This window comes from Ascaphus truei, chromosome 8 (assembly GCF_040206685.1).
Source record: "Ascaphus truei isolate aAscTru1 chromosome 8, aAscTru1.hap1, whole genome shotgun sequence".
Classification (NCBI taxonomy): domain Eukaryota; kingdom Metazoa; phylum Chordata; class Amphibia; order Anura; family Ascaphidae; genus Ascaphus; species Ascaphus truei.
In genome coordinates, this window is record NC_134490.1 from 26,287,184 (window position 1) to 26,303,610 (window position 16,427).

General features: G+C 41.3%; 1 protein-coding gene across 2 annotated transcripts in view; it reads right to left on the reverse strand.

Annotated features, from left to right (window-relative positions):
• Positions 1–1,131: 1,131 nt before the first annotated feature.
• RUFY2 (RUN and FYVE domain containing 2) overlaps positions 1,132–16,427 on the reverse strand; it is a 31,200-nt gene continuing 15,904 nt past the window's right edge. For both annotated transcript variants that reach the window (XM_075610898.1, XM_075610899.1), the window contains 7 exons: positions 16,240–16,305; positions 14,799–14,868; positions 14,372–14,473; positions 12,403–12,516; positions 9,724–9,882; positions 4,429–4,523; positions 1,132–2,107 (listed from right to left, as the gene is read on the reverse strand). In XM_075610898.1, the coding sequence (XP_075467013.1) occupies positions 1,999–2,107; positions 4,429–4,523; positions 9,724–9,882; positions 12,403–12,516; positions 14,372–14,473; positions 14,799–14,868; positions 16,240–16,305 (715 nt within the window). In that variant the 3' untranslated portion in view covers positions 1,132–1,998. The remainder of the gene's footprint in view (positions 2,108–4,428; positions 4,524–9,723; positions 9,883–12,402; positions 12,517–14,371; positions 14,474–14,798; positions 14,869–16,239; positions 16,306–16,427) is intronic.

The window sequence follows — 16,427 nt, forward strand, 5'->3', positions numbered from 1 at the left end:
AAATAAACCTAAGTTTCTATGAAAATTGAAGTTTTTGTTTTTTTGCGGCCCACCTAAACTTAAACCTTGTTTATTTGGCCCGGGTTAGCCTTTGAGTTTGACATGTTTGGTGTACACTATGCATTGTATAAAGCCATCCTTACAATTTGTCACCTGGCACATGAAGCCTCTGTTTTGCATATGGTTCATGCACCTCTGTCTTGTATGTCTATAGTCTTGAGTGCAAATTTACTGAACAAGATTAAGCCACAGCAAATGTAAAAAGGAAAAAAAAAAAATCTCTTAAATAACTTGGCATGTTTAGTAAATCATGCCCTTAATGTGTAACACTAATTAGACCGCCCTCTCAATACCCACTTACCACTAGCTGCAGGATTCACTAATCAGGGGTAGCGCACGTTGATCTAGAGTTAACCGCTGTCGGCGTTAGATTGTGGTGGGAGAACTCGAAGCAGCACTCTTTCGTGCACCCCAACCCGTTACTCAATACGTTGTAACGCTGCCATCCTGATGCTTGAGAAGTTTAGTGCTAATCGGGTGAAAAGACTTAAAATCTCCAGTTGTGGGAAGGCTCTTCGTGGCATGTTGAATAGTTTCATAACTGGTGTATATTGAATAACTCTGGCACTCCAAAAAAATAAACTTTTCCCTTTACTGTTCTGTATTTATTTTATAGTACAATAATGGCAGTGGTAATTTCTGCGCAATAGTACTTTCAACCTCTCATTGATAATAAGATTTTTTTTCATTTATAGCGCATTAAAGGATGTCATAAAATATTAATATTTTTTCATTGCTAGTTTCTGAAAATTGATATACATATTTATATAGAAACACTACCACACAAAGCTTAGCTGTACTTTTAAAACCATAAAAATCATATTTACATACACAGATCTTTTATTAGATGGGGGTCACTTACAATTGTTCCTTTGTTTGCTTATTAAATGTATTTTCTTGGTTCTTTACTGTACCAAGAACCTTTCCATCTTGTAAACTGGTGCTATTCAAATCACTTTTTTGGGGGGGGGGGGGGGGGGGTTTATAACAAGAATACCAAAGTAAACAAGACAAAATAAAATGGAGAAGCAATTTTTTTGCGTTGAAAATCAAAACTGAAGAATCCACACAATATAAAAATGCATAATTAAAATTATTTATTAGAATTTTGCCATATATCATGGCGGGTATACAGATGGCTATAATCATGCATAACATGTACTTTTAGTAATTTATTACAAACTTGTAAATGTATAACAAATATGTTTCTAGTTAATATCAACAAAATGCAAAGAAAATCTATACATTCTTTTATTTACTTTTTAAAATATCGCTAACCAAATAAATACTATGGCTCAGATCCACAAAGCTCCATTAAGTCATTTAACCTGGTGCCAACTTAACATCACGTTAAGGCTAACAATGTATCAAAGGACAATAACATGATGTTACGTCGAAGACGGACACCTGTGCTGAAGCAGGGCCAGCCTGAAAACGTTGGTGGCCCTTGAGGACCAGATTTAGCCAGTCCTGTGCTAAGCCATGGTTTCTCCAGTAATGAGCATAGTGTTCGTGATAATGATATGCAAATGAGGTATTGCATATCCACTACAGTTCATTAAGCTTAACATTTACGTTAGTTAGGTCATATTCAAACTTGGTGTTGCTCACAGCCAGTCCCTGAAAGAGGGCTTATACAGGGCTTTGATGGGTATAACACTGGAGTTACTTCCCTGGCCACTCAGTTTCAGCTTGAGCTAAAGACCTACTTCAGGGTTTGGGTCAGAGTAAGGCAAAGGAGTACTTAAAGTCACGTTATTGGAAGTTAACATGACAACGTGACGTTAAATGCTTTCCTAATAAGCGCTATAAAGACTGTTGTATTACATATAATTAGCTTTGAAGAGACCATGTTAACTTTCGTAACACAATCTGTTCCTGTTTTAGGTAACATCACATGAGCCAGGATTTAACAGCTTTGTGGATCTAGCGCTTACGTTAGAAAGATATATCTTTAATAAGTTTGTACTGTGGAGCAGATTCAGAACTAGCACACTTCACATAAGACATTGTAATGCTTCTAGTCTGACTAAACAAGTCTTTGTCGCTTTGTTGATAAACAGAAAATAAATTGAGAAACAAACACATTGGGAAAAATGAAACGAAAAAAAAGGAGGGAAGAGAAAGAAAAACATGTTAGTACAGTAGGTGCATGCTAAAAGTAATCACAAATAATAGCACTAATCTGGAGTGTGTATTTTATTCTTGGAAAACAATACTTACCCTTTCTTTTAATTTTTTTTTTATTTGCTCTTGTATAGAGACTACACTATAATTTAATCCAAAAAGAATTCCTGTTCATTTAATAAACTATGTCACAACCCACTATAGATGTATTAATCGAAAGGTTCAACTCTAAAGCTTTGCCTATTCCTGAAAGGCAAATGCAGGCACTTTTCATTTTCACTGCTAAGTTTTGCATTAGTGGGAAGACCATAGCCAGGCAAGTAGCAGTAAGACTCGTACTAACAGGTTCATAGACCCAAAGGCCATTATTAAATAGAGAGAGAGTGTACCTGTTCCGGTTTGGAAGAGGTGTTTCAGCGGGCACCACGAGGCAGGAAAAACGTAGCAAATGCTGGACTGTGCTGTAAAGTGTTCCTTTATTGAAGCATAGTTAAAAAGGGGGGGGGGAAGGATGCCCCTGCACCACTAACGCGTTTCACCCAAGCATGGGCTTTTAAAAAAAAAAAAAAGCCCATGCTTGGGTGAAACGCGTTAGAGGTGCAGGGGCATCCTTTTCCCCCCCTCTTTTTAACTATGCTTCAATAAAGGAACACTACAGAACAGTCCAGCATTTGCTACGTTTTTCCTGCCTCGTGGTGCCCGCTGAAACACCTCTTCCAAACCGGAACAGGTACACTCTGCATTTCTTGTCAGCTATGGAGCACACAGAACCGGCATTCACACCACATGTGAGTAAACCTGCTGCTTAAATGAGAGCCACCCCAGGCATACAAGATTATTCAATTCAGGGAAACTGCAGAGGTCAAGGGGGGGTTTAAACACTCCCCACTTACAACTCCGCACATCTCTGTTATACCTGGTGCCATATAGGGGTTCAATGCATATAGCCTCAAGCATGCAATACCACACCAAGTGATCCGGTTTAAAACGCAGTTAAAAACATTATTTTACAATTATTGTGGGTCACATATGCTCTGTAGCACTGGTTAACTGGGGCCACTTACCCCATACATTTTTGCCATTATTAAATATGCTGTAAAACAGGCCTGAACTGCTCCAAGGAAAAAAAATTTGGGCTGCACGGGTATAATCTCCAGCACCTCTCATAATCATCATCATCCTCATAATCTCCCCAGCACCCCTCATCATCCTCATATCTCCCCCAGAACCCCTCACTATCAACCTTTGCGATACTCCCCATCTATCTCTCATACCCCCATCTCTCACCCACACACATAATACTCCCCCTCCACATCAAACACAATACCCCCTGCACACCACACATATCCCACCCCCCCTGCACCTCACATCATTCTCCCCCCTGCACCTCCAATCACCCCCCTCTGCACCTCACATAACCCCTGCACATCACCCCCCCTCCCCTTGCACATCACCCCCCCTCCCCTTGCACATCACCCCCCTTGCACATCAACCCCCCCTGCACATCAACCCCCCCCTTGCACATCACCCCCCCTCCCTTTGCACATTATCCCCCCCCCCCCTCCCCTTGCACATCACATCCTGCACCTCGCCTCCGATCACGGCGGGAGTGCGCTAGCAAGCAGCGGGCACCGGAAGTGCCGCATTTGAGAGCGGGCTCGGCTCCCCCGGGGAGGAAGGGGAGAGCGGGCTCAGCTCGTAGGGGGAGGGAGAACGGGCTCGGCTCGTGGGGGCAGGGAAAGGGGGCTCGGGAGGAGGAAAGCGGCGGGCCGCGTGTTGTGCAGGCCTGCTGTAAAACAACCTTTTGCTCAGATTTCAACTCCATTCAAATGAATCACTGTTCTAACAATATTAGTTATCTCAGGGGTGCGCAAACTCTTTTTCCTCTGTGCCCCCTGCCTGCTCGCATCTTCACCCCCGCCAGTGTTTTCTGATATGACGCCACGTTGCCATGGATGCCGCCGGAGACAAGGTAAGGGACTTGCAGAGGCCCCACGTTCTCTCCCGGCATTTGACTTAAATGTTGTGGGGGAGAGCGTGGGGCCTTTAAGCACTGCACCCAGCCCCCCCCCCCCCCCCCCCTCTGGGTTATCCAATGACTGATGTAGGGCTGTATTTACTAAGCAGTGCTACTCAATAAGGCACCTTCCAACGGCTTAATAAATACGACCCATTCACTTAAAAGGTGTCTTGTGGAATAGCACTGCTTATTCATTTTGCATTTCCAAATGCCTATTGTACCTCTGTTCCAGTTGTTTCATAGTGGCTGTCATGTGGTTGCTCTTCTCTTCCAGTCTATCAATGACATGTTTTTCTTTAATGTCATCTTCTGAATTCTAAAAAAAGAAATAAAACAGATGCAAAAGTTAAAAAAAAACACAGAAACAAATATTTTACTTAATATTTTCTCTGATTATACTTGCCTCAATCAAACTCAAATGACTGTACACGCGCAATTTGAATGTGAATATTTTTCAATTGGATATTGCTTTTTATAATTTATTAAGTGCTACAAGTATATGAAATTAACATATTTTGGGCCACATTTACCAAGCCGTTCTCCATTAGACACCACCTGGTACGGCTTCATAAATATATCCCTTTACAGTTAATTCAAATGAATGGGCTTTAAGGTGCAAGACATCGGAAAGTGTTTTATGAAGTAACACTATTCTAACCCCAAAAAGTTTCTTATGGAGTAACACTTCATAGTAATTATACATTCTTTTTTAGAACTTCAAAGCAGTGTGTTTTTGTTTATAAAAAAAAATCTAAACTAATGTCTCTAGGAGACCCCGTGCTTCAAACCTGTAATAAAAAAAAATATATATATATATCATTTGCGTATTGCTGCTTTAACAAAAATAATAGATATCTAAAAGTTCACTAATTGAAAAGCTAAAGCCTCGTGCAAGAGAGTTGCAATTCCTGGTCAGACATTCTATTTGTCTGCTGCAGTCAAGCTTATCAATTACAGCTGGATCCCTTCCTATAAATATCTATTCCATGACTGCTGTGGAAGCACTATGTAAAGAGATAAAGGGGGAAATGCAGGGCCACAGACCTGTCTGAAACATGTGAATGTGCTCACAAGTGATATTTGCTCTAAATATCTAGGTATTTGTCAGCTTTCTGAAACACAGAAACCACCTCTCTTTCTCTAGCACCCGGCTGCACTTAATATGGACCTTCATATCTGTCTCTATATATCCAGCGTTTTCTATTTCGGTGAATCCCTTTTATTTTTGTCATACATGTGTACACACAATTTATGTTTTCTGTCTTTGTTGTAAAAGTTTAACAGGATTTTTGCAATTCTCTGGTGCTAAAAGTTTATTGATCATACAGAATTCAAGAAAGCGAGAATAGGGGTTATATATAAAAGTCTCCTGTCTGCAAAACTGTAATATAATCTGATTTAAAACTAGTGCCAGACCTATCAAGTAAAAATGAATGTTTTTGTAGTTGAAGAAACAAGTCCTATTTTTGCACCAATTTTTGAAAATGGGAGAATTTCATATATAACTCCACCTAAGTTAAAACCATTGTCATGTACGGCACACCTGGGAGCTCGTGACCTGTATATGGGACAAGGGTTAATAAACAGCTCGCAAACTGGCCCACTTTTCACTTTGTAAAGGTCCCTCTAATGAACAATATCTCCCCTCAATCCATCCCCATATACCATCTATCACGAACAGCACACTTGTGAGCCCGTGACTTATGTATGCAACCATGGTTAATACACACCGCTAAACTAACCAACTGACCTTTCTCCTTCACAAGGTACTTCAAATTAGTTCATATTTACTGTTACTCGGTTGCAATCTATCCACTGCCACCACCAAAGATAAATGCAAGAAATATGTATTTGCCAGAGTCTCCGGTCCGGTCCCTGTTTACTAAATAAAAACTATGCACTTAACACACAAAATATCTATTGTAGCAAAATGTACGAAAACTTACTTTACTCTCTAAAAAGCGTGGAAACAGTTAATTTAGAGCCCAAAGTATTTCTTAATAAAGTTTGGCTTTAATATAAAAAATATATACAGTGCTTAGGTTACAGAAAGATTATTGCAAGAACATACAGTTCTAATAAATGCATGCATTTTCTTAAAATAAAAAGATAAACCTTCAAGAATCCCTATACGGTCCCACATCATAAGTTTTTCCCAGAGAGGTCACTAGCGTAGATAAGATGAGAACTCACATGTCTGATCCCAAAACACATATCTGTTGAATTCTGATTTACATTATACCGTGGTAAGACTTATGTACTCTTCTCCCATTGAAAACAACATAAGCTCACCCCTGTCATCAATCAGCCACTTGGTTTACATTTTTATAACTTAAAAGAAAAAAACCTTTCATGGTGACTTCTTAAGTTTGACTCAATATATAAAAGACTTCATAACTTTTCGTATAATAGTTGGAATAATGTGATTCATATCAATTAGTTTAGGTGTGTTTGCAGAATATAACAACACTAATTTTGACCGGATTGCTTCTAAGTTTGAGCGACAATTGGATATCTGTCCCTTGCCACCTCCTAAACATGAAGGTTGGTTGGTCTTATTGCATGTGTCTCATTGCAACTGTTACTCATATCTATTCGTTATTCTTCAGGATTGTTTTCAGGCCCATCATTTTATATTGCATATCTTTTGAACGGTAGGGCTAGTCACGCTCCTTGTAGAACCCTGCGAGAAATGCTTTTCAAGGGGGGATTTAAAAGGGTCTTGTTTATTCTAGTATCAGGAAATTCATATTTTAATCCCATCTCTGGCAAACAGTCCTATACAACACAAGCCTGGCTTGACAGGCCATAAACACAATTCTTGTATTTTTACAGCAATTTGTAACCAACGTTTACCCCTTGTGTGCCAGATTGATTAAAATACCCAATATCGCATGATATTATCATGACAGTCATGATCCCTTTTAACCCTTTCAATGCAAGAATGTCTGTGGCATCATAATGCCATATGATTGCTAACAGGAACAGAAGAGGAAGGTTAATCTACTAATTATTGCTGAGGCTCACAATGATCCATTGTTGTGATCATCTCAAGGCATTAGCAAAACTGCTTTAACGTTCAGTGAATGTCATTAGGGCCATGTGGATGCCAGCCTTTGTGTCACATGGCACTATAGGGGTTAATTTACAAGAATCCTAATAACGAAATGTATTCTATTTCATTTATGGTCACCCCCTTAATTCTCTCGTTTGATCTGATTCTGGATAATAGGCCCTCTATACGAATTGGAAATATAGGGCATAGTCCCATTGTGAATCTGGAAAGGGCTAGAGGAAAACCCAGACATCTTCACTGTTTCCGATGGGATTGAGTATAGGGCTCTAATCCCATTTCTAAACTTTGGACCCTGACACACTTTTTCCAGGATCTTAAACATGTAGGACCAGCTAACTCGATCAAAAGCTGTTCCACCTAAGACCACAAGGGGGGTTCCAGATAAACTACAATGATGCAACACTAAGGCTGAGTCCCCGCTGGCGCTGAGCGGGTTGTGCTTGGCACAGTTACTTGCATATATATATATATATATATATATACATGTTCCGGCTCACGCAATTCGCGCGCGTGACGGGCACACGCTCGGCGCCTTTGTAAATAATTTTTTTTATACTTTCCCGCTTGCTCAGATAGCCCGCAATTGTGCCCCGCCCTCCTCCCCCCCGCGCGTGCGCAAGTTGCAGGACTCTAAGTATGAGCACGCTCAGCGCCAGCGGGGACTAAGCATAATTATCCTGCGGATTTTGTCTGCTGCTTGCCTCTCTGGGATGAAACCCCATGACGATCCGGGTATTGAGTCTATATAAATGTATAACCTGTTTTCGAAGATTTTTGCAAATATCTTAATGTCCACATTACTGAATGAAATGGGCCTATAGCTGGGGCATAGAGTGGGGCCTTCTTTGGGAATCACTGTGAATGCAGCTGTCAGCAAGTCTTTGGGGGGGGAGAGGGCGGGCTTTGTGACCTCAAGCGATTCCATTGAAGACTTGCAGTAGGTGAGGGATCGGGGTGGGGGCATATTTTTCATAGTAAATATTCATGAACTCGTCGCGGCATGGGACTTTTGAGGCTTTCAAAGATTTAATAACCATTTTTATTTATTCTGAGGAAATTAGTCTCTCTGTTTATGGCCTCTCTCACAGTTAGTCTAGGAAGTTTGCAGTTTTTCAGGAAGTCCTCAACTGACGTAAACTTAACTGTGGCGTCTTGGACTGTCCTCTATATCATAAAGTGATTTGTAGTAATTGACATATTCCTCATTTATTTTTCTGGTGTAGGGCTCCAGAGTCATCTTTTATTGCGTAAATATTAAGAATATGCATTTTGTTTTTTCGCTTGATCTCGCAGGTCTACCCTTGTACGTCTTCCTTCTTTTTATATAAGAGGTTATGCTAATAAAATTCCACCAAACTACTGCCTTATGGGAAGCCCAATCGTGGTTGGTGACAGTTGCATTAGAGGCAAAATATTGGTCTATTGAGTCTTTCATTTTATCTGTAACTTCTGGGGTTCCTTTGAGGAAGTGGTTAATGCACCAAGTTGTCCTCTGCACTTTTTTCTTCAGTCCCTTTAATTTTAGGGTGTGATCTGACAAGGTCACATTCTCCATTATACCCTCTGTTATGTTTCTGATTATATCAGAGCTGATCAGTAGGTAAAATATTTTTAAAGCTGGATTTCAGATTCCCTTCCCCCCAAAAAAAATATTTCCACTGGGTGGGAAGCTGGGGCTCTTCAGAGCTCAACCACATTAATTTCAGCTCCGGGGACCCCCTGATCCCTGTAATATTTAACTCTGTAGCGGGTACTGCCGGGCTCCATGGAGGTTTAAATCTCCCCACGTGACAAGGGCCACAACGCATGATGCTGCGTCTTCCTATTGGCTCCCATGCTGTGGGAGATATAGGCCTCTATAATATTGTTCACCCAGCCAGGGATGCTACTGGCAGCACCTTCGCCGGTAAGTATTTCAGACAGCAGGGGTCCCTGGAGCTGAAATGACCACGGATCAGGTACGGAGGAGACCCCTTGCTTCCCCACTATAAGAAAAAAAAAAACATAAGTGGAACCACCACAGAAAAGGCAGGTAAAGTCACTTGTCTCATCTAATCTAGCCAGTTTCCCTACCTGTTACATCATAGTCCAACGGATATAATACTTTAGTTTGGTCATTTCTACCATGTAGGACTCGCTAATGACTATCTCGAGCAATCTTGAATGTGCTTTCCTCTAGCAGTTCTACTGGAAGGCTGGTCTGTGTTTCTACAGGTTTGTGCGTGTAAATCTGTCATTCAAATCAGTTAGAATATGCAGCAACATTATGGTCCATGTTTACTAAGCAGTCTTCTGCCCTGAGAAAACTTCCAGTGTTTGAAGACACCGCACAGCAAATTCAAGTTAATGGGCAGTAAGGCATCTTCTACCACCAGAAGATGTCTTAAGGCAGAAGACGGCTTCGTAAATATAAACCTATATATTCTATATGTCTCCATACCTGCATTTTCTGGTACATCTCAATTGCTTTTACTTCTTCTAGTTGTTCTTTGAGCCCGATGAGGGTATCTTGCTTCTCATGAATATCTTTCTCTAACAACCTCATTGCAAGTTCAATTTCCTGCTGCATTCCGACAGGTACAAATTCATTCTCAATATCCTATAAAAGGTAAAAACAAACAGCAACAAAAACAGGTAAGGTAGCACAGCACACGCGAAGAGGAGACCTGTGAGGTTTCAAAAGCACTGTGCGCGTATTATAATTCTAAAGAACTCTCAAGTTGTATAAATAGGTATCACAACTTACAACAATCCTAGACTTTTTCAGGGTCAACATGGCTCCTATAACTTGGCACTGCATCAAGTACAGTGAGAGACTAAAACACAATGGTTAAGCATGAAAATACCCCTCAAGCAAGCTAATGTACGTTTTTAGAACGACATCTATTCCTTAGGCATAATGAGCCTAAAAACAATGATATTGAAGGATATACAAGGTGTATTAAAATGATAGCACCTTGATGCCATATTTACTGTGTCAAGCTTTGTAAGGGAGTTTAAAGCCCATTCAAGTCATTAGCCTAAGTTGCCTTATGGCTTAGCATCACTTAGTAAGTATGGCTTAATTTGTATGAAAGGTACTATCCTTTTGTTCTTTAATGTGAAAACTACTCTGCTTGAGAAGCAATTTGTATTCTTAGCCAGTCAGAAGAAATTATTCATTAGTCTGTTTGACCTGATGCAGTACTATCATGCAGGGGTGATATTAGTCAGGTAGGTTCCCAACATAGGCGCCTGTCTTTGAGAAAGTTGTAAATAGAGTGATCTTTCCTCCAGTGATCTCTGAACCAATCACAGCTTGTGCATGATCCTGATCTGCTGAGTTTAGAACAAGATGACGCCAACTGACAAAGAGGAGAATCCTCGAAACGCGTAGGGTAGCTCTCTTTTGGCCACCTTTGTGGGAGCTTATAGCTGACCAGAGCGAGGGAGAGAATGGCAACTTTTCCTGATCCGCCCGGCAGTGGTGACATCAAAACGCTAAGACGTTGCAACGTCAACGAGCTAACGTGATGTCTAAGGACTGAAGGACCTAGTTGTCCCCACGGACGGAGATGCATGGGAGAGCAGAAGGAGCCCCGCTTCAACACCGCCAATGCTGACTGCAGTTCTCTGTTACCCTTGGTTTATAATTGCTGTTTGTTCACGGAAATCTGTGTTTTTAATCTTTTTGTGTCCAGTAAAATTACATACTTCACTGAGGTTTGTGCTCGTCTTTGTATCTAAGGTTATACATACAGGGTCAGCAAATTACTGCCAGGGTCAGATTTCCTATTAGGCCCGGGCCAAAGGTTGCAAAAATTTCCATCCCCATATGCTTTTGCCGCTTTCTCTGGCCTATCGGACCCAATGGGAATGCACTTGCCTGTGTCTGCTGCCTCCTTGCTGACGCACTCCTGCTCCTTTTGGAGTCCCAGCGTCAAATGAGGTCTCAGATGTCACAAACGTTTCCATGTCAATTTAGAAACATTTCAGTGTATGCACACCCCTCTGCCTCCTTACTAAGGCCTCTTACCCTCCAAATCACAAGTGGGTGAAAGTGGGGACAAAATGGAGCAGTAAACTGGCGTTGTAAGGCACATGTTCAATTAAAGTGCGAGAAGGGAGTTTCCGTGTAACAATTGGCAATATCGCACTGAAACACATCTCGCCGCATTCATTAAACACATTCTCACATGTCCAAACCACGTGATGTGTTGATTTTATCGATTTTCATTTTGGCTTGGAGAGGGAGTTCCTCTCTCCTTATATGACACTGAGAGAGAGACGTATGTCAAATTAATGCCTCCCTCCAATCAGGACAAAGAAATATCACATCAAACAGAAGTCTTTTGAAGTTGCAGGCGAGTGAGATTTTTTTGTAGCAATCTTTTTGCATTCATAATATTTATTGAATAGGGTGAAAAGTGCCAATTATTATCCCTACTGTGTTCTGGGGGGGATTTTCTAGCGAATTTGCATGAATTTTCACACACTTGAATGAAGTAAATTTAATGGCAAAATGATCATTTGTGTTCATTGATATATAAACTGATACATATGTCACTGTGGGAAACAACATAATACATTCCTGTGTTCACACTGGTTACAGAAGGAAAAATGTTGCCTGCTATAAAACAAGACAATGGGTGGCAATCATCAATGCGTGATCTGCGCTATCACGTCGAATCAGCGATGTCTGTTATCGACTTTAATGGCAGGTATCGCTGATTCGGCCGTGATAGCGCAGATCGTGCTTTGATGGCTCCCGGCATATCCTAATGTGAGCTACGCAGTAAATAACAAAGGATGACTTATTCACTAATCTGGCAATTCCATTAACGTACATTACCATTTAATCTACATTAATTATGATGATGAATTTTGTATATTTGAATGAATGGTAAAAATGGCAAAGTGATGCAAGATACGCCAAGGATAGGTTAATCATTATTCAAACGTCCCACCTTTTTCAGTTTGATTTACTCGACAAGTCAAAGTTTTCAGAACTGATTTGTAGGAAGTGTTGAAACCTGCAAGTGTTAAAACCTTAGGTCTTTTTCATTTACCTGCTGACAATGTTATCAGCTACACTGAGTTGGTGCCAGTAGCATAGACAATAACAAAGATACAGACTCACATGTCTCAGCTGTGATTCTTCATGAAGTTGTGTACAGGCTTCAGTGTATATTTCATCCAGTCCCTGTCTTGAATGCCTGTATGTCTGTTCTGCTTCAATCCCAGCTTTGGCTGCCTATGCATAAATGACAACACAATTATTTATTCAGGGGGGCAGATGTATCAACGCAAACACATTTTATTTTAGAGGTTTTGGACCATTTTCTGTCTATAAGAAAGTTTTTATTTTAGATGCAAACTGTTTATGAAACCTTAGGGCTGGGACCCGCTGCGCCCGGCGGTGCGGGCGGCCGCGTGAGCGTTCCCCACCAGCAGGGGAATCCTCCCGAGCCGGTCCCAGTCCCCCCTCGCTGCCGGGCTCACTACGCACTGTGACACGTCAGCCGCCAGGGGATGCAAGAAAATTGTGATCCCAAGCGGTGACGTGTCACGTGGTGCGCTGATGAGCCAATCAGCGACGGGGGCGGGAGCTGTCAGACAGCTTCCTACACAAGGTAGGGGGTGGTTTGTGAGTGTGTGTCTCAGTGTCAGCGTGTGTGAGGAGGGCATTTGTGGGGGAAGGGGGAGGGAGCTGCTTACCTTCCGGCAGCCCGCAGCTGCTCCCTCCTGTCCTGCAGACCGAGCCCGTGGGGGGGGGGGAGTAGCGGGTCCATCCGCTTAAACCACGCCCCCGCTCCGGCTCCCTAAAGGCCGCATATCGCGATCTGTGTCTGTCAGCGCCCCGCCTGTCTGCAGTGCGGGCGCGCTGACTGAGGGAGCGGGGCCTTAGCCTTAGTTTTGAGACAGACACAGAATTTGGTATTTCTCATCACCATTGTATGTGTGCACTGTCTTATTTAACTGATCCTCTTGACAATCCACAACTTGCACGCTGCTGCACATAGGAAAGATTGGAGCAAAGTACATTGATACACTGATATAAAGAGATACACGATGAAAATGATGCTGCTGCCGTCAATTGTCTTCATACATCAACTCCTGCATGTTTAAGAAACAATTTGACACACTATCCTCAATCTAATAATGTTTGTATATACTTCAGAATGAAAAGATCTCTGCTCTATGGGACCTACTTGACCAATCATATGAAACCCTTTCCTGAAAATCCCCTACAAATCATACAGGAGGTGAGACAGAACAGAAAATATACCATGTATAGGCATGGCAGATGCCTGATGGGGTTCCCCAAGAGCTGGTCCCCTCTGCACAGAACCAGCGTGCTAAGGGTTAATATATGCATTTGCTTACTGCTATGTGTTTCATCAGCCCTACCCTCTGGAATGTTAATGACTCAGGAGGACAAAGGACTTTGAAACCAGAGCTGCATTCAATCTGAACCCCTTCAGTCTACATCTGCGTCACCCCAAAGGCGGACAGCCTTTGGCATAGTCGAAGGGCAGCTAAAGGATGTGAGCTGTTTGCTGCCATTTGGTGATGTTAAAGCTGCTCTAGTTGAATCTGAAATCCCCTGTACCCAATTTTCCAACAATAAGTGTCCATGAAATTTCTGTGAATTGACTGTATAACCTCTGTGTATTTAATGTAACCATGTATTGTTATCATAACTCTGTGCCCAGGACATACTTGAAAACGAGAGGTAACTCTCAATGTATTACTTCCTGGTAAAACATTTGATAAATAAATAAACAGGGAGAGACATATTGGCTTCCCTTCAAAATACATCTGCACTCAAATCTTCGAGATATATATTAAAATTCAATAAGCTAAACTAAGGGAAAAAATATAAAGCAGGGATTAGGGATATCCCTGCTTCAGCACAGGTGGCTCAGTAATTTTGACTGAGCCACTGATTAGGCCACATGTGCTGAAGCAGGGATATCCTTGAAACCTGAGCTGTTTATGGCCATTGAGACTGGAGTTGGCCACCCCTAGTATAACGAGTGCAGCAGTATATTCTGAGTGGAGTAAATGCATAGAGAATACACACTCAATACTTAAAATGTACGTACCTCTAAATGATGATGGGCCCTCATCAAAATCATTGTGTTTTCATTCCTTAACTGATGATTTTCTTCTTGAAGTTTAATAATGTTGTTCTTGGCTATTGCTAACTAAAATACAAATAGGAGATACACATGGCAATCAAATACTTTCAAATTAATATAATTCAACATAAGAAAACATTGGGGTACATGTATCAAGTCAAGAGTGGTGCAAATCTAAAGTAAAACTTTGCACCCCGTTATAAAAAAAAAATGATCATATTGCTTTCAATGGGATTTTTTCTTTGATGCATTTTAAAATGTAGTTTACAAAAGTAGCAGCGCACAGCGGGGCGAGTCAGGCAGGGTGATAGTAGATTTTTTTCTTTGATGCATTTTGGAAGAAAAAAAAGCCACTGGAGGATTTTACAATGAGATACTCAAGAAATATTACCTCTTCAATCAATTTTGTGTTTGACTTTTCTAATGTATCGATTCTTGCATGGAGACTGCTAACAGTGCCGCTAGATAAGGGAAACAAGAAAACAATAGTGCACTGCAGATAAGGTGTGACAGGGTTTTTTAGGTTAGGCTTTAAATGCATATGCTTGTGGGTTAAATTCCTGCCAATCACATTTTATATTCTCCTACAAGGTAAGGGAAGTTACAGAGACCTTTGCCGCTCCCCCGGCATTTAATTTAAATGACTTTGGGAAGCGCGCGGGGCCTCTGTAACCCCCGCAGAGAATCTCGCACCCCGCACCCAAGTTTGTGCACCCCTATCCTAGGATAAATTATTTTTTGGTAAATCTGGTTCGATTTTTTTATTTTGTTGCAGACAGAAGACTTTGATGCCCAACTCCCTTTATCTGTCCCAGGGTGACTTCTACCATTAGCTGATAACTGCCGGGTCACTAAAGCGAGTACTTTATTGTAGTCACTGTGCCATACAATAACAACAGGAACCTCGAGGAGAACCTCTGACGCGTTTTGTGCAACAAAGCACTTTGTCAAAGAGACAAAGTTTGGCACATCCATACTTGCAGTGCACAGCCGCCCCTTCCTGTGTGGGAGAATTCTTATTTGCTGTCGCTAATCAGACTGTTTGCACGCTCGTCCAGGAACTTACTCTTCAATCAATAAGCAGTGAGTAATACAATGTATCACTTACCTGTGTACATTGTTTTGATCCAGCTCCAGGGATTTGTTCACTAGCATTTTGGGGGTCTGGTTGACCTTGTTATATGGTCTTTCCAGACTTCCCCTTAGCATTATTTTGGGATATACCCTTTATAGGAGCATAATGGGACCCAGCTGATATTGTTCCGGATGAATAACATTGGACACTTTCTACTCTTTATTGAATTGAAATATGCATATGCATTCTTCTAGTTGCCATTGTATATGCTTTTGAGCCCTGTTTTGGGAGGTCATTCCTCCATTCCTCTTCTACCATTAGCTGGATGATGAGAGAGAATTCTGGCTGCTGGCATCTACTGTAAGAGGTGGCGTTTTCAACAGCTAATGTGCCTACCGCTAGAGGTCTGAGTGCGGTGTTTCTGATGACCGATCATCTAATGTCCTGTCTGCTCATTCACTTACTTAGCGACTGCAAGATAATGGTAATATAAACATTTATTTTCTGTAAAACTGCAAGTTTGTAAATAAAAAAAAGTCATTTTTATCCACAACCTGTGTTCCGTGGGTCCCTGGGGTTCCACAAGAAGTATTTGGTAGTGGCAAACATTTTTAATCTATTCCAAACAATATTGCAGGTGACAACAAAATAATAAAACACACCTGCAGGTTTTGACTTGTCTCTAACATTGGTTATGATTTTGCTTGACTCGTTCTATCTGTGTGTATAAATGTATAGGAAATACGTGTTAACTTACTTCAATTGTCTGTTCAGCTCTTCAACATAGTTCTTCTGGTCCAGGATTGCCGAAATCTGCATGTTTCTAACACAGGAATATTTGATCATTATACATAAAATGTAATGCAAAGGACACATCCTATAATGATTGCAACTTGTAGATCATGTTAAACATGCAACTCAGGTCAAAATGAACTTAAAGCTAAA